The sequence below is a fragment of the Semicossyphus pulcher genome, unplaced genomic scaffold (genome assembly GCF_022749685.1).
Source record: "Semicossyphus pulcher isolate SPU_LCO1_2020_fin unplaced genomic scaffold, fSemPul1.0.p SCAF_13, whole genome shotgun sequence".
Classification (NCBI taxonomy): Eukaryota; Metazoa; Chordata; class Actinopteri; order Labriformes; family Labridae; genus Semicossyphus; species Semicossyphus pulcher.
The window spans coordinates 18,410,618-18,432,158 of NW_027211637.1; the positions used below are offsets into that span (position 1 = coordinate 18,410,618).

The following is a 21,541-nucleotide window of genomic DNA, read 5'->3' on the forward strand; positions in this document are numbered from 1 at the left end:
GAAAAATAAACGTAAAGCTTCCTGTGGCAACTTCAAAAATAAAGTAAACCCACTGGTAAAGAGTTCCCGAATGGACCAAAAACAAAGGATTTTCTGATTTTCTTGATGATGAATAAATACATCCATACATTTGCAACACATGCAAGGCAGCTGAAACGGCCTCCCTAAGAATAAATATTTTTTTTAAATCAGGATTATGTGGCTATTATTTTATTTTGAAAGCATTTTAACTATGCAACATTCAACCGGAAGCAGAAGACAAATTAAAAAAGGAGCAATACACGCCCTCTTGCGTTATAATAAACCACAGTGTATTGACTTTTTTAGATTGTGCTAATGCAAAGTTAATTATTTTAGTGTGTTGCATTCTCTGTCGAAGCACATTTTCTTGTACTTTTTGACGATACATATTTTAAAATCACATTACGCCTTGTTTTCATGTGAATGACAGTCCTCGCGCTGCCTCTGTCAGTCAGCTGGGGTAGGTGGGGTCACAAAGAGCCAAGATGGCTGACTTTGAGGAGCCGCTGTCAGATGAAGAGAAGGTTTGGAGCCTTAAATTCTTTTCTGAAGGCACATTTCTGTTGTTTGCAACAAATAACTAGTGTTGTTTTTACACGTGGATTAATGTAGAGTTTGACAAACAGAAAACCGGTTTTTGGTAATGTATCGAAATTCTAAACCTGTGTTTGCAAGCTACTACTAGCTAACTAGCCAATGCTAGTTAAAGCTTAGTTGGCTAGCGGCGAAATCAGATAGAGGGGCTCAAACTCTAGCCACTTACACTGAAAACTTTTTTGATATGGTACCCATTTCTAGAAGTCGTTTGGCAATGTTCATGTCACCCTGCAATAACTACCGTGTGAGCTACGTATTCCTCTCAAATAACGTAAGCTAACATTAGCGGCTACCGTTACTTTGCTTTGGATTTCTGGGTCAAACAGATTCGGTTGCAGCTCAAATACTTGTCAGCCTCACATGGCTTGAGATCAGTTTATGGGATGCCCACGGTTTAGATGGAGCCTGATAGTGACACCCCCGTAATAACAGTGGCAGCTGGATACATAGCCAGTTGGAGGCAAAATGAAATCACTCTGAATGACTGCTGCAATCTTTCTGCCACAGACGAGAAGTAAATGTACCTTCAAAGCAACAAGACAATCGTTTGATAATCAAAGGGTGGTTGAGGACATTCAATTGATCACATGTATAGACACATACGATTTAAGCAAATTTGACGGCCAACGGTAAAAATTGAGGGCAAGATGATGGCACGAATTTACAGTGACATGACACACAGTCTAGACAAGACTAGTAAAGCCAATTATTATACAGTGAACAATCTGTATATTTACAAAGCAGTGGATCGGTGCTCTGCTTAACATGTATTGAGGGTTATTCCTCAATTTCCCTCTAATATACAAAAGCTAGTAGAAATACATTTTTTATAGTCTCTAAAAAATATTATTTTAGAAGACATGCTTTCTGCTATATTTGTACTGTAAATATATATTTTTTATTTATTGTAGTTTTGTTGTTGAAGAGTAAAGATTTGTTTTGCTTGAAAAAACTTAAATCTTAGATACAGTGTAGTAGCATTTCTCTTTGTACTGATTGTCCAGCAAGCACTTATTATGATAGATTAATTAATCAGTTGCATTCATTTGCTTCGATAGGTCCGCATTGCGGCCAACTTTGTGACTCATGCCCCCCCAGGAGAGTTCAATGAGGTCTTCAATGGTAAGAACAAGCTGATTGTGACACCATGCCTGTGATGATAATAATAAGACTGTATCTGATGCAATATATTACACTGTAATTTGCCTGTGATAATAACATTTAATGTATTTTCTTAAAAGAGCAATATGTTAACTCTTATAACTCTTTGTCTTGCAAGATGTGCGGCTTCTTCTCAACAATGACAACCTCCTCAGGGAGGGGGCATCACAGTAAGTAAAAAAAATTCACAAATTATCTCAAAATGGTCAAAGGAAAACTTTTTTCCAAAGCATTTTGATGTCATCTTATGAAAGTTTACTCTACTTTTGTGCTCATTCTACTGTCTAGCTCCTTTGCCCAGTACAACATGGATCAGTTTACTCCTGCCAAACTAGAGGGCTATGATGAGCCGGTATGATTCATCCTCAAGTCTTTACAATTTATCCCACATGAGCAAATTTTGAAGCCAGACTTTTAAGAAATTACCTTCTTCGTAGGTCCTGATCACAGAGCATGGTGACCTTGGTCAGGGGCGTTTCCTTGACCCCCGCAACTGCCTGTCCTTCCGCTTCGACCACCTAAGAAAAGAAGTGAGCGACGTGCAGCCGTATGAAGGAGAGACGGCCCTGAGAAGCTGGAGAGATGCCTGTGATACTTCCCTTAGTGCCTACGTGAAAGAGCACTACCCTTCTGGAGTCTCGACTGTAAGGCACACAAAAACGAGTGTGACAAAAGAGTGATCTAAGCAATGTAGACTACATGTTACCCAATAACCGTACTTACCCATAGAGTGTGTGTGTTGCAGGTTTATGGGAAAACAGTTGATGGTCAGCAAACGATCATAGCCTGCATTGAGGGACATCAGTTTCAACCCAAAAACTTCTGGTATAGTAATTTTCCTTTAAAACAGCTGTTTAAAAGCATAATTAAATATATATATAAATATATATATGTAGCTTTTTCACAAAGTTTATAGATTAAAAATGTAACTTATTCTTTTTTATTTGTGGTGAAGGCTAAATTATTGTTATTCTAGTTCTTTTGAGGTGGTTGTAGCTTTAGGCTGATCATAATAAGGGGCTTCTCTTCATGTCTCTAACGCAGGAATGGGCGCTGTAGGTCAGAGTGGAAGCTGACCATTGGTCAGTCCACTGCTCAGGTGGTGGGAGTGTTGAAAATCCAGGTGAATAGAATTCAGTGAACTCATCTGCATATGATAAATCAAGGAGAAATATTTTTCACTTACAAATGATGTTCTTCTGTCTCCAGGTTCACTATTATGAAGATGGGAATGTGCAGCTGGTTAGTCATAAGGAGGTAGAAGAATCAATACCAGTGACTGTGAGTAAAGTTTTTTATACATAAGTGTGATGGTGTTGTCAATCAGCAGTGGTTTAAACGTACATGTTGCTTACGTTCTTTAAGACTGGCTTTGTTTGTAAACAGAAGAGGTTATCTCTGTTAAGCCCCTTTCCTACTGGTTACAAAACCCGCGAACACCCGGCTTTTTTGCTTAGTGGGAAAGGCTACAATCTGCATTCAGACCTGGGTCAAATGACTGCAGTAGATCCGGGTAATTATCGCCTCAACTCCGATTGGCATTGATGAGAACACAAAACCCATGTCGACACGCTAATCTCCGCCCCCTTTCCAGCGCAATGCTATGCTCCGTTGTTTCTGCGTCTCCTTCTCAGCGTCATCTCAGCCCGTCTCTGTCCAAGCAGCGCTCAAACATCATTCTAAATTTGTCGGCGCAGAGTTTGATAAATAGACTGAATGGGTAATCGATACAATAAAGACCAAACCACCGTAACATCTTCACTGTTTATTAACCCTGTCTCTGGCGCGTTTGTGACGTCAGACGGTGACATGTGAGATTTATTAGCGGGTCTTCCCGAGTCTGAAAAACCTGTGTAACACGCTAATTCTGGTGGGAAAGCGGTATTAGAAGGATAAAAGGTGATGATTTTATATGTGTTTTTGTAACAGAATGAAAGCCAGACAGCCAAGGAATTTGTTGACATTATTGAGAATGCAGAAAATGACTACCAGGTAAGCTACCACTTTACTAAATACACATTCTATGTATTTGTTAATTTTATTTATTTATTTTTTACTTGAAACAAAAGCAAACATAAAAAGATCTACTCATTATTTCTCTCCCCTCTCTTTGTCCTCAGACTGCAATTAGTGAGAACTACCAGACCATGTCCGACACCACCTTCAAGGCCCTGCGTCGCCAGCTGCCTGTCACACGCACTAAGATCGACTGGAATAAGATTCTAAGTTACAAAATTGGCAAGGAGATGCAGAATGCCTAGAGGAAGGTCAGGGACTGACCAGGGAGAAACACTCTCCACTGGGCCCACAACCCACTTATACACGTGCAAGGACTAACCAAAGCAAAACTATATCAGTATGGGGCAAGGAATTAATAATAATTTTTAAAAAAGTATAACTGAAGATTTGCAGACTGCTAGGCACAGATATCCGTCTGCTGTAAGGAACACGTGGTTATGGAGATAATCATGGTTTGGTGAAGGTGGTTACTTCTGGATGTGTGTTGTGAAAGAGTTGTGTTGGGTCAGCGTGCAGGGCTGTGCTCAGGACTGCTACTTTAAGGAAGTAATCTAACTTCAACTGTCTAATGAACCACGGACCTCTTTAGATTCAGGTGTCAGAAGTTACAACACTTATATTTTCTTCTTGTATTACTGATGCAGAACTGTGATCCGATCACAGTAAAGATCTCAGCACACAGGGAAGAGAACCAGGACCGCACAAGGCAGCTGATTAGAGAAATTAAGCACACCGTCTCATATCAGGGTTTGATTTTGGACTGGAAAATATGAAGTTTGTAAAAGTTTAATTGTTTGTATAACCTGTAGTGAGGTTTGAATTTCGATGCATCAGAAAAATCATGATAAAAAGAGGAAAATGACTAGCAGTCATGTGAAATTGTAGCTGGTACCAACCTTAGTATTGCTGAACTGACAGTGAAATTGACACTATTTCTACCTGTTTTCAACATTGAGGAGTAGCAGGATCCTCAGCATAGCTCTGTGCCTGCACTGTAGACATTAATGTTTGTCGGTGTCCGTCAGGGCTGAAGGAATGTTTACTTGTTTTCTGTTGTGCTCCGCTGATGTACGTGTCTCTACCCATGCAAGCTATGACTGAAATGAAGATAAAGCAACTTTTACGCTGCTGCATCTATAATGCATATTCTCTGTTCTCTTACTCTGGCAACACCACCTCCATTGCTGTACAGCTTTTCCTTTGTAAAGGGAAAACATAACTCATATTAACCAAGATTTATTTGCCAAAATCTCTTTCCTATGGTAAAGAACTCCATCCTCCCACCCATGTATGCAAATATCTATTTTAATACGCTGGTTTTTTTTGTTGGAGTCTTAGGATATTGCACTCGTCACTGTAACCAACTGTTTGTGTATTGGTCAATGCCAAGTGAACGCAAATCAGTTGCCATGTAAGGCAACATCATATACTGTATATGTTACATGACTTCTGTAAGGCCACATCATACTGTATGTGTTACATAGGCTGACTCTGGATCAGTTACTTGTTAGCTATACTACGCTCAGTGTTAAACCCTCACACTATACTTCAACTGTGTGCCGATCAGTTATAAAGTTCAAGACTGTACTGCCCCATTCTGTTGTACAAATAAATGGATCGAACATCTTGGTTGGATTGTTATTGATCAAGATTTGAGAGCAGGAAATAATCAGTTACAAAAGGTGGACACGCTGTAGAATTTAAGGCATGGGCAGTTTATTTAAAACAGCACTAGATGGTGCAGGGGTTCATGATATGCATATTTACTAGAGACAGCAGAGGGACATTGCCCCTCATAGACAGTGTATAGATCTACAAATAAAAATCAACTCTTGATTTTAAAGCCAGAAAACATAAAATAAACATCTGATGTGTAGATGCAATGCTATCATATGAAACAACAGCTACAGTAGCAAAATCCACACCCTTAGTCTCGGTTCTGTTCAGTGATGGAAAATCCCAAAGAGTCACAAAGTCCTTCTTGATTTGAGTGAAGCAGAAATTGACTTTCCCTGAACAAAACATTTGCAGACATAAAGTATGTTACAGTAATGTAGTATAAAGTGTCCCTTTTTTAAGGAAAGATTCAGTGTATTCATGACAAATGCACTATAAAAGACAGCACATGCACATGTTCATTCATAGAGAATCAACTGTGAGTTTTTTCCAACTATTTACAGTATAATATTGTTTTCATTGACCATCTCCAGAAGATTTAATTAGGAAAACATTTAAAAACTAAACACTAGTTTATTGTGAAATGATATACTCTACATCCATATTTTTTAGCCCTTAAACTTGCTCCAAAGTTTTGCTTCTGACTTTAAAGGGCAAGTTTCTACCTCAATCCTATCATGCTATTATGGGGAACTAATGACATTAAGATAAAAAAAAATGCTATTTGGCTCTGTGTTTGACGCTATCCGCTTCTCCAATGGGCCCTGGAAAACCTCCGCCAGACTACGTAAAACTTCCTCAATCTTAGACGCCCGCCTCCGATGTCATGTCTTGTTCAAAATCGTCAGGTCTGAAATGTAGACTGCCGACTGAAGATTTCGGATTCTGTACCGCTCTGAGCCATCGCCTGTAGCGAAAACGGTATTTCACTCCAGCGTCTCTCGCTGGACCGTTCCTTTCAGAGGGAGGGGCGCAATGCACGCTGGGTGTTGTAGGAATGTAGAATGGGCAAAACCACGAGCTGTTTGTACAACTTTCTCCACAGCTTTGGCGCCAATTTCAAATATTGTTGCTTCTATTGATTACAGAGAACACCAGCTTTGACTGACAGCGGCTTTTTCAGGGGCAAATTGCTCCTTTAAGTCTTTTGACTGGTAATTTGAGCATTAAGAGAAAGAGTGTAGTTCTCAGAAATATTGTTTACATTTCTTTTTTGGTCCCTTTATATTCTGCGTATGGTTTCTAATCGCCCTACATACAGTGTTAAGTGGAAAATAACATAAATATTTTCATTCTAAAACCTCAAACGTACAAAAACAGATTTATACAAAGGAATAAAGACAAGAATGTAAATAGAAATATTAAATCATATTTTTAAAAATCTGTAATTTACTGTATTTAGTTTCAAATAGTTGTTTTGCAGGTTGTGGTACAGAGGTACCAGTGCATCGGTCCACCTTTGAAGTGTCTCTCCTACAGATATGAGCCTCATCAAGTTGCCTTTAAGGCTGCTAAAGATAAATTTAACAGTAACCGTTGATTCAGGCCTGACACATTTAAGGAGTGAGTGTGTATGATCTGTCTGTTAGCTGCTAGAAGATAAAAGCAGGTCTGGCTCCTTGCTCCCCTCCTGCCCGCTGTTGCTGTGTCCACAGTTCCCTGTCAGCTCCGGGAAGAGGCTGCTCCGAGAGGAGTGACTCGGGGAGCCTGGAGTCGGACTCATGCCTGGCTTCTTCGGAGGGATCGGAGGAGGATGGGTTTTCTCGGAGCGAGGAGTGATCGGGGAGCGAATGCCCGGAGATAAAGGCCCTGAAGATGGTGACCTCCCCCCTGGAGGAGAAGCCGCTACATTACGGTAGTCTGTACCAAACGGGGAGCTGCTGATTGGTGCCAGCTTGACGCCCGCCTGCTGGCTGGTGAAGCGGGACAGCACCTGAGTGACAGTGTTGCGGGCCAGCTGCTTGGCTGTGCTGTGCTCCATTGGGGGAAGGATGGAGGAGGAGGAGGTGGTGGGGGAGAGGTCCCTGGGGGAAAGAGGGCCTCCGTGCAGCTGATGCTCCAGCTCGGCCTGGCTCTGGAACTTGTGTCTGGCGGCCTGGAAACGCTGGTTGACGCCGGCCTGGTAGGAGGACTGATGGAAACCTGGGCTGCCCAGACGCTTGGCAAGAACGGGGGAGGAAATGGGGGATGAGGAAAGGGAAGAGGAGGCTGTGCTGGAGGGAGAGGGAGGATGAGGGTGAAGATGTGGGTGAAGAGGGGAATGCAAAAGCGTTCCTCCCCCATTCTCTACCACAGCACCATTTTCTGCCCCTCTCCCTTCCTGCATCGGCTCTGTCTCTTTATGAGCGTGATAGCCGTTGACCTTTGACAATGATGTAGATTTAGGAGCCATCTTTCCATCTGTCTCAGTCTGAACAGAGGCGGACGCTGCCATAACCTTCGAAACAGACTCACTCACCTCTGGCACAGCCTCCTTTACCTCTTCCTTACATCCTCCAGTTTCAGCCAACCTCTTCCTCAGCTCCTCCAGCTGCCTCTCAAGCTCCCTGCTCCTCTCCTCCTCTCTCCCAATCCTGGCCTTCATCTGCTCTCGTTCCGTGTCGAACTCAGCCAGCTGCCTCTCAGACCTGGCCTCTTGCTGCGCTCCCCTGCTCTTCTCTTCTGCCAGGACGCCCCGGAGCTTCTCCAGGGCACCGGTCTCCTCTTGGAGCAAGGCGCGAAGCTGGGAGACCTTCTGCGCCTCCTCCTGAGCCAGGCTGCTGGCCTTCTGGAGCTCCAGTGTCAGAGTGGAGGAGAGTTGCTGCTGCTGGGAGAGTGAGTCCTCAACCTGGCTCACTGCCTGTGCTTGCTCCTTCTCTAACCTCCGTACTGTCGCACGCTCCGCGTCCAACTGGAGAGAGAGGGAAAGAGATACAAGAGTCAAGACAGAGGCAGTATTTCCAGATTTGACCACAAGGAGGCAAGAGAACACCGTTTTACTTCATTAGAGAACAGAACAGATTAAATCCTATAAAATATGTATGTTTATCTTTATTAGACTCAAAACTTTTTGACCTTTTCTGCATATTGTCTAATAAAAGCATTTAAATGGAGGTAAACTTGATTAAGACTTAAGAGATTAAGAAAGTGACGTGTTGTTTCAGAGTAAGAAGGGACAAAGAGAGAAGGAGTTGCTCTTCGTTTTTAATTATTTGCTTGCAGGGCATGTTTATGGAAAGTTCAGTTTGCCGTGAGGTCATCAGAAGGTGACTCGGCTGCTGAAAAGCTTTGATGAGTAATAGAGGGAAACGGGAGGTGATGAAACGCAGTTTGGTGCGTATGATCACCGTACAAAAAACAACACTGGCGGGAAGGCCTGAGGAAGACTGGGAGACACTCAGGAAGCCTTTCTTACATAAGGCCCTCGGGCGAAGCTCGTACAGTGAGTGTGCGCGTGAGCTGACCTTGCATTAGACATAGACATCCATTATCTCAGGTTTCCTGAGGCCATAAAGCCCCATGGCTGCTGGACAACTAAACAATGGCCTCTTCCTCCTCTGTTTCCGATGGAACGGCCCTGTGCTTGTGTGTACGGGTGCCTGTGTGTTTCAACAGGGCAAGCCCTCTCCACCCTACTGAGTTACACCACAGAATAACACTGATGTTTCCCTACTCGGGCGCTGGGGTTTTAAATCACAGATATCACTGTGAAGAGGGACACTGCACAGAGGCAGAAGGGAGGGAGGCAGAAAAACCTTTCCACCTGATGCTCTCCTCGGCAAGTCAGAATGAGTTTTCCCATGTTTCCCAATCATAACCCGATATAAATATAAGAGGAAACATTAAAAAAATACATGTACACTTTGTATATTTTAATGTTAAAGGGAGTCGTACCTGTTGCTGCAGTTTGTCTCTCTCTGTCTGCAGCATGAAGGTGAAGTCATCGCTGTGCGCAGAGTCCTGGGCATGCCGCCGCTTCTCCTCCTCCAGATCTGCTATCATCTATCAAACATACAACCTTATGAAACACTTACATGGCATTGTTCCTTCTCAGACTCGCTTCATATCTTTCTTTGATTTATTGTTGTCTCCTCCATATTTTTAGTTTCATTTACTCTCAAAAGCGTTTATGACTTCCATAAACCTTCAGACATCTGAGCTGTGATAAAGCTTCATATCAGCACTCTAAGCCCTGGGTGCGGCTGCTGTCTGTCTGCCTCGCTCCCCCAAGCCGAGTCTACATGGAGGCAGCTAGACACACGCACACATTCACACACACAACAAGCCTATTGTGCAAGTGGGAGCCCCAGTGTGACACTGACTGGGCACTCGGGTGGTTGCACCATCGTCCCAGCATGCAAATCTGAAATGCAGAGAACTCACTGTATGTGTGAGAGTGCGTGTGTGTGTGTGTGTGTGTGTGTGTGTGTGTGTGTGTGTGTGTGTGCATTGTCTCTTACCCTTCTGTGTCTGCTCTCAGCAGACGCCAACTGTCCCATCATCCTCTCCTGCATCCTCTTGCAGTGAGCCATGACCAGTTTCAGCACAGCAAGGGGGTTCGGGCCCACCGCGCGGCCCTGCAGGTGCTCGTGAGGCTGGGTGAGAGTGTTCTGGCGATCCTCGGACTCGCTGTCCCGCTGCAGGGCCAGGAACGGATCGCTGAGGTCGTACTGGCCGTAACGCTCCTGGACGAAGGCATCTCTGTGCTGAGCCTGAGGGATGCACACAGGAAAAATAGCACACGTTATTAGGTTGTTAAGCCATTCCTTTAACATAAAACTTTGCTAAATTCAGGATTAGGTCGCCTTAAAAACATTTAATGAAGATACAGAAAGAACAGAAAATAACTCGTTACCATAGAGACACCACAGAAGAATTACTTCATGTCACCGTGAAACATAGAGCGGAAGTGTGCAAGGGTCTGTGCGTGCAGGAAATCTGCGTGCAGAGATGTTATTGTCAGCGTGAGGACAAGCAGATGGTCTTTCCCCTCAACCCAAACACAAAGAGGTGAGGCACTGCTGTCCCACCCCCACCAGGGGCAGATGTTAACTCCTCCCTGGGGATGCAGGGATGATGGACTGGGCCATTAAATCACACACACGCACACAGCGTTGCCGCTAATGAAACGGTTAGATAATTCCTTAACCAAATGTGGGTAAAATAGATCCTGATTTCCATTGATTATAAACTATACAAGCTTGTTTGAGAGGCACAAGCAGTGAAGTGACTCGATAGGGCCTTGTTGTGACCTCCCTCCCGGTCACCCTGATAGATCATCAGGAGGTCTCATTAACTTCATGCAGGGAGCAGGTTGGAGTTCTGGAGGCATGCGGGGTCAGCTGGCAGTGCTGGTGATGTCAGCACATGCCACAGAGTTCCCTCCACGTGCCTTCGGGACACCCGTCACTGTCTCCCCACGCGGTCCTCATCAGACGCCCCGGGTCTCTGGTTCCCTCTTCGTCCCCCTGCCCAAACATGCACGGCACGGCATTCCTCTGCCAGTCCATCATCCGTCATTTCGCAGAAAATGCCTCTTTCTGCTTCCGCCTCTCTGTCAGCCTCTTTTTCTCACACGCTCTCACAAACACACACACACACACAGAAACCCTGAGGGCATCAGTAGGGAGGCCTGAACAAAGAATGTGACCCTCAGTGAGGAGATTACAGGACTCCAACAAAGACACTGTCTCAATGCCTTCAGTCTCAAGCATTGTCTCCACGTCTGGCCTAGCTCGCTTCGATGTGTGAGTGTGTAGTATTTTTGTGTCTTTTCCCCCTTTTTATTTGAATATAAATGTGTATTTGTAAAACACATTGTGTGTGTGTTTACCTGTGGCTGTGTGCATGTGTTTGTGCGTTGGGCTTTCGAGTAAAGCTGTAAAGCTCCTCCGTCTAGCGGGAGACAAATCTGCAGCTTCCTGAGGTAAATAGCAGTTTAAAGAGATCATTAAGGGCCGGGCTGAGATTGGATTGTGTGTGTGTGTGTGTGTGTGTGTGTGTGTGTGTGTGTGTGTTTGTGTGTAGCAGTCCAAGCTTAGGGTCGAGTCTCCCATGGTTTTCTCGGGATAGTTCTGATCATAATGACAGAGTGTGCTTTCCTCTATGAGAGGGCACAACAAGCAAACCCTCTCTGCTGCAAACTCTCTCATTTCTGCCAAAATACTGATGGCAAGCATCTCTACAGCTACCATGTGGGAAGGAAAATATTATATTCTTTTTTTAAACTTTTATATTCATCCACTTTTTCATAACCAATATTCAAATTTGCATCAAATACGGAAGAATCTCTCTGCAATGCTGCAGATGTAGACACCACTGTGCTGCAGCCTGTTTGAGCATTACACTCTCCAGCAGCTTGTATCCTCTGCTGCATTCCCGCAGCTGTAACAAGGTGTGAAAGACAACCCGATGTTTTTCACCTGGAAATAGTCTCTGTCAGTTCCCCACAGCCTCTGGGCACAATCATGTCCTTGTGTGAGCTGAAAAGAGCCAGGGAGTCCGGTTTCCTCAGCGAGCCTCACACAATTACGTTGGGAGCCAGCATGGACAGAATTGCATCGTTGAATGGTATTGAGTGCGGATCTCAGGTTACAAATGCATTGTTAGGGTCCGTAATCTTATTCCCATATCATACAGTGGGTGAAAAAAATATGTCATGAAATATAATTTCTGCATGCACATATCTACATGCACATGCATCTACAAGCCTGCAGCTGGCATCTGTTTGCATGGGCGTGTGCACCAGGCTGCATAAGGCTCTTAGCATAACCGGCTGTCTCCAGGGTAACATCTCAAATCCAGAAGCTTTGCACTGGGGGGTTATGGGAAAAGTATGCATTCCTGGTGAATTAGCCCGCTCCCCAGAGGAACAGTAAGACACAGAGACAAAAGGACAGCAGGACCAGACCTGTCCGATATGAAAAGCTTCTTTCAGGGAACTTAAGGGGTCCCGTGCAAACGTTTAAGGAAAATATGAGGACAAAGGACAATGAATCAGGATGCTCCAACATTTTTAAAGAGCAAAATAACAGGCTGATGAGTTTGCTGTTCAATTTTTTGCTGTTATTTCAAATCAAAAAGGTAGTTTAAGACTAAAGAGAACAAAAAGAGGACAGTAGGTCAGCTGTAGAGCTGGACTCTGTTCAGATTTATGTCTTTGGCTTCCACTTTTCTTGGATGAGGAAACAGAACTTAAGTAGTGCAAATCTTTCTCCTGGGGGTGGACAGCTACTCTGCTCTACTTAATAGTGGAGAAGGAAATAGAGTGTAATGACCACTCGTCAGCCATGTTGAATAACAGGCCTTGTCAGGTGAGAGGTATCAATCCACTGACCGTCACAACTGATTTAACAGCGCTGTTGAGGCTGCAAACTCGAACGGACACAAAGGGCTCTGACCCATTTTGTTGGTGGCAGATTAGTCAGCTGGGGAACTGTGGCAAATGTGAAATGGGAACAGGAGACGGTGGTTATTGCTACAAACTAAATAAAAGCTCCAGCTTGTTGTGTGTTACCTGTCAATCAGGCCCTCATAAGATTCAAATCAATGGATTAAGACAGGCTCTGCTTATCAACCATGTTTAAACTGGTTGCTATGACATATTTCTCTGAGGCAACAGCAGAGAAGTAAAACATAGCATTAGAAATAATAACAAATTGTAATGCTGGGTACAAGTTCCTGTTTTGTTTACTGTTGTGTTGCAGTTGTTTATTGAGGGAGGTGTCCGTCGTTATGAGAAATCGTTCGGGGGGAGGCAAGACGCATGTTGAGCGAGAGCTAAGTGAGGGTTAGCAACCTTGGGTTAGCTGTTGCTCTGTTGAGATAGCAACGCACATCGCCTCTCCCTCATTCTTCCTCCATCTGTCTAACTACCCCGCAACGCTACAATATCACATACCAGTTTACTGTACACATGCATTAGTTAGGCTAAGAACAAGAAATTGTGTCTTAGCTAACTAAGCTAAGCTAAGCTAATGAGAACATAATCATTAGCCGAACACTTTGACAGTTAAAAGAGTTGGTATTGTCTTGGGAGAACTCAAATTGCAAAAGTATCCACTTAAAGCTGCATTCATTGATTTTTGGTCACTTGAAGGCAGGCGACTGTACAACTAGCTAATAGCCAAACTGAATTTGTCGTTATAGCTAATGCTACTAAACCAAATTATTAGACTTTACGCTAACTGAGACTGACGATTGTTGCTGAGTAGTTAGCACACAGTGGGTGTGTCAGAACTCAGTCTTTTCTTATACCACTTTCCCACCAAAATTGGCGCATTGACGCAGGTTTTTCAGACCCGGGAAGACCGCTAATAAATGCAGATTGTCTCTTTTCCCATTGACGGTGGAGTGTACTCTTTTCGGTCTCTTTTCTGCTGCGTCACCGCCTGACGTCACAAATGCGCTGGAAACAGGGTTAGCGAACAATAGTACGCACAAAGAACTTACATTATACTCTTTGGTAAGAGTGGAGGCATGGAGGCCAGTGAAGTTGTTACAGTGGTTAGGTCTTTATTGTATCTACTACTCATTAAGTCTATTTATCAAACTCGACGCCGACTCAGCTGCTTGGATGAAGACGGCAAGAATTTGTAACCGAGATGATAGCGGAGATTAGCGCGTCGACCCGGAGCGAAGGCGATAATTACCCGGGTCTTCTGCAGAGCCATTTGACCCGTGTCTGAATACCGACTGTAACCTTTCCCACTAAGCAAAAAGGAGGGTGTTAGCGTTTTTTTTTGACCAGAAGGGAAAGGGGCTTTATTGTACATTTACTCCAGTCAGTTAAGGTTACACTGATTAGTTCTTCCTGATAAAGAAAAGGCACACAGTCCCACTAACCACTGCAGAAATGTTTTTAGGCTTTAAACAAAACATTTTGGCAATGTGAGAAGCAGGTGAGGGATCAAGCCATTGTTGCAAAGCAGTACAAAGATAGTGTGCGGAATAATAAGGGTAAATATAATTCTCTTGTATAAGCCACCTGACCCAGTGACCTGCGTCGGTGTGAGAGAGGAAGACAAAAACAGAGAGACAGAGAGAGAGAGATGTGATTTTAAGTGTTTATACCTTTTGAAGTGTAAACTAAGGTGTGTGCTTAAGGCTTAAGCTGTATCCTCCACACCTCCCACCCACACATCAACCACAGATTGCACTAAGATAACTGTGGCGACGCCAAACAAAAACCTCACTTTACTTTATGGGCCTTGCTGAGAGACAAACTTCTAAGTAATGTTTAACCGCCTCAGATGCTATCGTCCGTGGTTAGTGATGAAACATGTTGGCAGGTGCTCTCCCCCTTTAGTTAGACAAAGCCTATCATTTGGTGAAACAAGGAAGTATGGGTGTTTTTTTCGAACTGGGTCAAAATTAAACGATCAATGCAACTTCATTTTATAAAGCAGTTGCTGTTGTCTTGGTTTGGCCTGACCTCTTTTTGTGGCAGGTAGATACACTCCTGTTCAGTTCAGATGCCAGTGAAGGGTGTAGCTCTTTATCATATGACCCTTTTCTTTATTTCTAGGCAAACATCAGCCAAACTATGTCACTCACATAGACTCATCTTTACTGTGTGTAATTTTGCTGTGTGTACAAGTGCGTTTTTCACAACAAATGAAAGACGGTGCCTTCAGGTACTTTGATGTCATCTGAGCATTTTCAGGTCAGGAAGCTTTACTTCAGCACGCCTCAGGCTTAGGCTGATAATATGAAAGCGCTGCACTCTCTGACATCATACACCAGTGTGCATTACTGTTGGGTATTACTTTACTTTTGTGTGCAATTTTTGTGTCGTTTCTGCTCTGTTTCGTATTTGTTATCTTATCGTGTTTTCCCCGTATGCCAATCTAGACAACCAAATTAGGCAGTTTTGATACTTGACTAACAGAATATACAATCTTATCTGAGCAAAACACTCTGGCCAGGCCCTATTGTTTTCAGTCAGGAAAACACGTCAGCCTGCAAAAATAGACAAAGCATTTTAGGATTACAGGATATGACATCATAGGAAAAACAAAACAGGCTGTGCCGAGCATGACTGCAACTTTTTAACCACACAGACTTGGTGGCAAAGGGTAACAAAAACAGACGAATTTGTTTCGCAGACTGGAGAGAAAATAAAAAAGTTAGCTCCCACAAAGAGCTCCCTCATCGTGTATTAAAGGAGCAGGTGTGTCTCACCTACTATAGGTATGTGTCTTATCTTTTACTTGCATTCCTTTGATGCTGGATGCATGCCATTTATGCCTGACAAAAGAAAAGATAATAATAGCATTAGTTCCAGTATAGATATAGACAATCATCAACTCGAATGATATGCCACTCCTGCTGGAATGCAGGACCTGTTCCTGGTGTCATGTTTTCAGGAATGTTCCCTCTAGTTAAACAGTGTCCTTAGTGACAAGAGCCAAAAGCAATACAATCAAGAATCTGTAGAGACAAGTCGCATTGGGTGACGCCATCTTATAAGTAAGAAAACACACACTGATAAAGTCTTCAGGGGTGTTAGGGCGAAGGAAGGGTTAAAAAGCGCCTGAATGCGGTTGTCCCGAGCAATCTGCAGGCATCCCTAGTGCTTGCGGCTGAGAGGAGAAAATATTCAAAGTTGGAAAAGAGTGGGGAGGATTTGAGAGCCTTAATGCTTCCCTCAACCGTACACACACTCGCTTTTGTTAGAGAGAAAAACCCTATGTAGTATATCAAGAGAAAAGAAATGGGTAGAAAAAGGGGAAAACATCCACATCAGAGAGAGACAAACGGTGCAAACAGACTTCCTGGGAGGCAAGATCAATGCGTGGACACACACAGCTCGATATTGGACAAATTAGCCTGTTATCAACCCCTGACACTCCTCTCTGCAGCAACATGTCGACACACAATCTGCCCAAGTCAGTAAAAATGGTGTAAAGGCCCCCAGTGGGGACAAGGGAAGTCAGTGATTTGAGCTTACAACTCTGTACATCCTCTACACAATAAACACTGCAGCCTCTAAGTGGCCCACCAGAGACCACCAGAGTGTGTGTGTGCGTGTGTGAGCGAGTGAGTGGGCAGAGAGGACATGGGTCGTGGTCAAACATGAAAGACCACCCGTAATGTGGCCGTGTGCAAGGAAAAGAGGACGAGGAAAGGAGGGAAAGCAGGAAAACTATGGAATGAGGAATAAGTAGAGACAAAAAGATATCTGTACTGTTGTTCTAAGGGGATGACTATGTGGAGCAGCATTTAGGTTCAAACTCTGCATACGTCAGATCTGGAGCGCTGCCATTTAAGTTGTATCCGAGCTGATGTGGTTGGAACGGTTTCCCCTCAGGGCCCTGACACTGAGATTCTCTCATGATTACAGCTTCACTTTCTTACAAGATAAACCTCCCGATCAAGGCCTGTTTTATCAGACCCAGGCAGTCATGGCTGCTACTTGTGCTCATTACAACCTCCATCACTGTTTCAGACTATGAGTCAAGCAGCTTCATAGAGCAGCTGCTGTGGTCATGACTGTGACAAGCTGCCAGGGGTATGGAGAGATCCAGACGAGACTGAAACAATGCAGAGCTCTGTAGAAGAAAGAAAAGCTGCTCGTACACTTGGATGTGAGTGAATGAGCTGCACAAAACTGAGGATTCAAAGCACAACTGTGTTAAAAAATAGTCCTTAAACACAAATTCCCATCTGGCTGCCTTAAAGTGATGATCTCGAAGATTTTCATTTAGATAAAGTCAGTATCTGTCGCTGAATGAGGTAACACAATGGTGATTGAGCTGATGTAAATATCACAAGCGGCGCCCAGTTAGTGACGCGTTTTCATCACCCAGCAGTGGTTGGTCTGCCAGAGAGGGTAGGCGGAGCTAAGCAGCTGTGTTTCCGGTTTCTCCAAGTGTTGTGAGTAACCAGTAATCTACTATGGCTGAACAAACAAAGAAAAGATCGAGGACTACAGATACAACTTCAAAAATCCAAAGAAAAAGAAACAAATGCGCCTTTAGATGAAGGCAAACACTCTTAAGAGGAAAGCGACCATCAGCGAGGAAAATCGAGAGTTACAACCGAAGCGAACCGTGGACGTCTGGTTATCTTGGACGTATGCGTCCACAATTGCCTTTTATCGGCATACTACTACGCCAAATAAACGAAACTGAGAACTTCGACATTATATCTTTAAAGTTGAAATCAAAATAGATATTAAAACAGAAAACATTAAAACAATTGATGACTCAGGGAAATACACTAATTTTGTGCTCAAAGTTTGACTTCTCTCCCCAATGACTTGGTACTACAAGCTAGCTAACAGGCATGTGTAGTCATCATGTTTGTGCTCAGACTTTCTAACATTCAGGGCTATTGGCTACTGTGAAGCGCTTAGTTATGGAGGCTCATTTTCTCGAGATCTCAACTCATGACAGTGACCAGCCTGTTGTTCTGTTTTCTAGATCACCAGAAAATGATCCTGTTATCACAAGAAAACCAGCTTTGTGATCTCGAGATGACGTGAAAAATAAGTCGAGATCTCAAAAAAACGACCAAAAACAACTCGTTATAACAGGAAAACAGAGTAAATGAAATGTATGGATGCATGTCCGCTAAGGGCTTCCGTGCTTAGTTCCTCCCTTCTTTCCTGTTTTTAAAGAGCCAGCCATTTAAAAGGAGCTTTAAAAGGTAGTCATCTTCTTAGTCTGTGTTTGGTGTTCAAAACCGGTTGGATACAGCTGATTTCCCAAAGCCCAAAATGAGTGAGGATCTGAGGCAAGAGACCAAATAGTCCCGAAGTCTTTCTCTCTTTTGAACATCAACAGAAGTTTCCTGGATAAGGACAAATGGTCACTCAAAAGACACATTTCAGACACACCAGGCATGATCTGCAGTTTGTCTGAACTGGGTTTAGACACAACCTGGACATACCCAGGCCGGGAAAAAATGGCTGAACTGGAAAAAAGATGTGAAAATGAGAAACACAGATTTCAACTGGTCTGATCGGCAACATTGTTGGTGCCGCGGTGGGAAAAAAAGAAAAGGGCCTGGGAAACCAGAATGACTCCTATGCCATTGTCTCCACTATCCCTGTGTCCTTAAGTTTCCTGTTTACACATCCCCTCCCTGTTAGCTCACATTCTTTTTAGGGTTGTTTTGCTGAAACTGGTTAATTTTAGACTCTGAAGATTTCAGACAGACAAGAGTGTTTTGTTCAGTAGGTTTCTAGGGTGGCTTTAGTATTAATTCTCATCTTTAATTGTGTATAAATTATCTTGAATGTATGATAGGTGTCCGGAAATGTGAAATATAGAGTCCATAGGGGGTTTTAAGTGTCAGATGTTACTCACCCTGAGGGCATGTATGACCACATCCTGAGCTTCCAGCTCGCCTTCCAAGATACTTAGGAGAGTCAGCAGCTCTGCCCTGCTCAGAGCCTCCACATTCATCTTCTCATCCTGAAGAGACAAAGGGGGAACAAGACAAATATTCTTACTGGTTAAGAAGCAAATGAAAGAAATGTACCTACTCAGGAAATAATAGTTCTGTTGGGTATTATAAATGGATTTATGGCTGATATATCACTTCATAGTGGTTTGTCTGAGTGAGTTTTTCAGTGTGTACGCAGAGCTGATAGAGGACAGGACTCGGGGGCCTCACCGGGTTGTGCTTAGGGTCATAAACAGGAAGTCATTAGCATATCTGCATGTTAAGTTGGTGAGGGCCTGTGGGCAGCTGGCTGCTCTATTCAGGGCCCACTGTCCAGCATGGAGGTAAAGCCAGTTTGCTCCAAGTACCAACAGGCAAAAGTGAAGTTTGAACACACTAATCCAGCTCTCCATCCTCCACTGCATCCTGTGATTCATCGGCTAGGTCCGGATTAGTCACATAGGGTCCAGACATAACAAACTTCACTCAGCTGACATCATCCTTAAAACGGAGAGTAAGACAAACACGGTTGACTTCACCTCTTAAAATAAGGATGAAGTCACTTTTCAGGTTATTATCAGTGTCTTATAATAGCTCTTCCTTCAGCTGTTGACGATATGTTTGACAAGGTTTGTACAAGCTGTGTGATAACAGAAGCCTGTTTCGTTATAACTCAACTTCATCACTGTATTAAAAGTGAAAGCAATCTTAACTTCAAACAAAACTTCCTCCACCTCGTCACAACTAGAGAAGGTTAAATCTCAACTGTACTGTACTGTTTGCTTTCTTGCGGAAGCGTCCAAATTCCTTGGTGCAGTCTGTGGCGCACCACACATTCAACAGCAAAGCAACACAGTGTCAATCAGTAGTTATTTATTGGCTACTTACTTGACACGTACTGAAAGTGTGGTTTCCAGTCCTACGCCACCCACACACACACACATACTGTGATAAAAGTTTAATTATTAGTGTGTGTCTGAGTTCTTTGGCTGTAAATGTAGGCCAAACTTGTTATGCGACACTTGATATCTGTCAAAAAGCTTCCATGGAAAATCAGTTCGGCATTCCGGGGATGCCCACACCATGGGAATCCTCACTAAGAGCAAACCCCTAAATCCCACTCTGTTGTGTTCATGGTTTCCAGTAGCATTGATGCAGCTTTTTGAGTACAAATATGAACGCTCTTGTCTTGAGGTGGTTCATTCATGCAAATCCGGAAATGATGATTAAGTTAAATCTCCGAGTAAACACATTTAACAGCTAATTTGACAACACAAATCTGTCTGTTTCTCTGTAGGCCATGTGTATTTTGCTTGTGTGCATTATGTCGCCCTTTTTTCATTACAGTCTTTTCTGTCAGCTAGCAAACAAAGTCTATACTTTACTCACACCTCGTTGTGCTAATGTGCACAGCGTGCAGGACAGACTGCTCAGTGTGTTCAAAGCAAAACATGATCGCAGTGGTTGCTGAGGAACAGCCGAGGATCCACCTGCCGTCCTGGGCCTTTGTCTGACACAAGGGACTGTCATTATTTTCCGTGAAGGCAACATTCAGTCAAAAAGTGTCGCAGACGTCACAAAAAATCACCACATTAGCAATTATCCGTAAGTATAGATTGCCTGGCGTGATAATGGTTAAATCAATACTGCATCAATAATTGTGAAGTACTCACACCCATTAGCCTGAAAATGAACTCAACAAGAGACCCCTGGATCGTACCGACTATAAATCTTATCTATAATGTTTTTAGCATTATCAGTTAGCATAATGTCCTCTCTATGTTGCTGTAGTGGCTGTAAAGTTTCACTTAACAAGTAGCCTAATGGCAAAGCCCCATACAGTACAAGCCAATATCAGGTTGGGTCAGAAACCTGTCTATGGACTTTCGCATTTTGCTTTCTTACTACAAAGCGGACCAAATTTGATTTGTAATTTCTGAAAGACAGTAGCAAATATTTCAACAACCTCCCATGTAAAAATAAAAATAAAACCACACCTTCATGCGCGTTGCTCCAGCCGTATTAATTGTTCTCCAAATCCAAAAATGAGGCTCCACAGCAGCATGAATCAAAGCAGCCCACTGTCACAGGCGCTCTAGCTCTGAGGCAAGTGTGAACAACAGACGTTCAATGACGAGGCCGCCAGCCAATCAAAGGGGCGTAGAACAACAAGCTGACCAATGACTGGCGGAATTTTCGCTAGGGGGCGGGGAAAAGGGCGTTCCCGGATCTGTGAGATAAACCTCTTTGTTTCGGACGTCCAGTGTTGATTTCTTGTTCATTTCTGCACATTCGTGTGTCCAAGCGTTAATTGTTGAAAGTGTTTGCAGATTTTGTCTTACCAACACTATAAGCACATGTTTCCAAGTCAAAATGTGTGGTTAATAAGTTTTGCGTTTAGAATGCGCTCAGACTTTGAATTCTGTTGAATAAAATTCAAATATAAATCCATGAAGACATTATTGCAAATAATGTTCCTGCAAAAACAATACATAGACATATCCGGAAAACTCATACAGCAGGTTCATAAAATTCCCATAAAATTGACGCCTTGTTTGGGCTTGCATCGTCTCACGTGGTGTTTTAACTCCCCTTAATGGCCAACTGACAGTATCGCTACTCCATGAGACATAAGTCCCTGCTGTGTAGACAAGTAGGCCAATATCATGTTAGGGAGTGAGCATGCTGGCCATAA

At 43.4% G+C, this 21,541-nt stretch overlaps 2 protein-coding genes across 2 annotated transcripts; one reads left to right on the top strand and one right to left on the bottom strand.

Moving 5' to 3' along the window:
* The first annotated feature begins 503 nt into the window (after nucleotides 1–503).
* capza1b (capping actin protein of muscle Z-line subunit alpha 1b) lies at nucleotides 504–5,424 on the top strand. Its single transcript, XM_069659911.1, has 10 exons — nucleotides 504–545; nucleotides 1,677–1,740; nucleotides 1,898–1,949; nucleotides 2,068–2,131; nucleotides 2,217–2,423; nucleotides 2,525–2,604; nucleotides 2,824–2,902; nucleotides 2,989–3,060; nucleotides 3,709–3,771; nucleotides 3,900–5,424. The coding sequence occupies exons 1-10, from the start codon at nucleotides 507–509 to the stop codon at nucleotides 4,038–4,040; spliced, it is 861 nt and encodes a 286-aa protein (XP_069516012.1). The 5' UTR covers nucleotides 504–506; the 3' UTR covers nucleotides 4,041–5,424.
* A 68-nt stretch (nucleotides 5,425–5,492) lies between these two features.
* On the bottom strand, nucleotides 5,493–20,934 carry cttnbp2nlb (CTTNBP2 N-terminal like b). Its single transcript, XM_069660082.1, has 5 exons — nucleotides 20,844–20,934; nucleotides 18,768–18,875; nucleotides 9,915–10,166; nucleotides 9,349–9,456; nucleotides 5,493–8,365 (listed from the first exon to the last, which is right to left on the bottom strand). The coding sequence occupies exons 1-5, from the start codon at nucleotides 20,847–20,849 to the stop codon at nucleotides 7,061–7,063; spliced, it is 1,779 nt and encodes a 592-aa protein (XP_069516183.1). The 5' UTR covers nucleotides 20,850–20,934; the 3' UTR covers nucleotides 5,493–7,060.
* Between the last annotated feature and the right edge of the window lie 607 nt (nucleotides 20,935–21,541).

What these genes read in the sequence shown, in the direction of transcription:
- capza1b (XM_069659911.1), top strand. Translation starts at nt 507, where the DNA reads ATGGCTGACTTTGAGGAGCCGCTGTCAGATGAAGAGAAG. An exon ending in TTTCAACCCAAAAACTTCTG is followed by an intron (nt 2,605 to 2,823) that starts GTATAGTAATTT and finishes TCTCTAACGCAG; the next exon opens with GAATGGGCGCTGTAGGTCAG. An exon ending in AAGAATCAATACCAGTGACT is followed by an intron (nt 3,061 to 3,708) that starts GTGAGTAAAGTT and finishes TTTTTGTAACAG; the next exon opens with AATGAAAGCCAGACAGCCAA.
- cttnbp2nlb (XM_069660082.1), bottom strand. An exon ending in CTGAGAGCAGACACAGAAGG is followed by an intron (nt 9,457 to 9,914) that starts GTAAGAGACAAT and finishes TATGTTTGATAG; the next exon opens with ATGATAGCAGATCTGGAGGA. An exon ending in GAGACAAACTGCAGCAACAG is followed by an intron (nt 8,366 to 9,348) that starts GTACGACTCCCT and finishes CTCTCTCTCCAG; the next exon opens with TTGGACGCGGAGCGTGCGAC.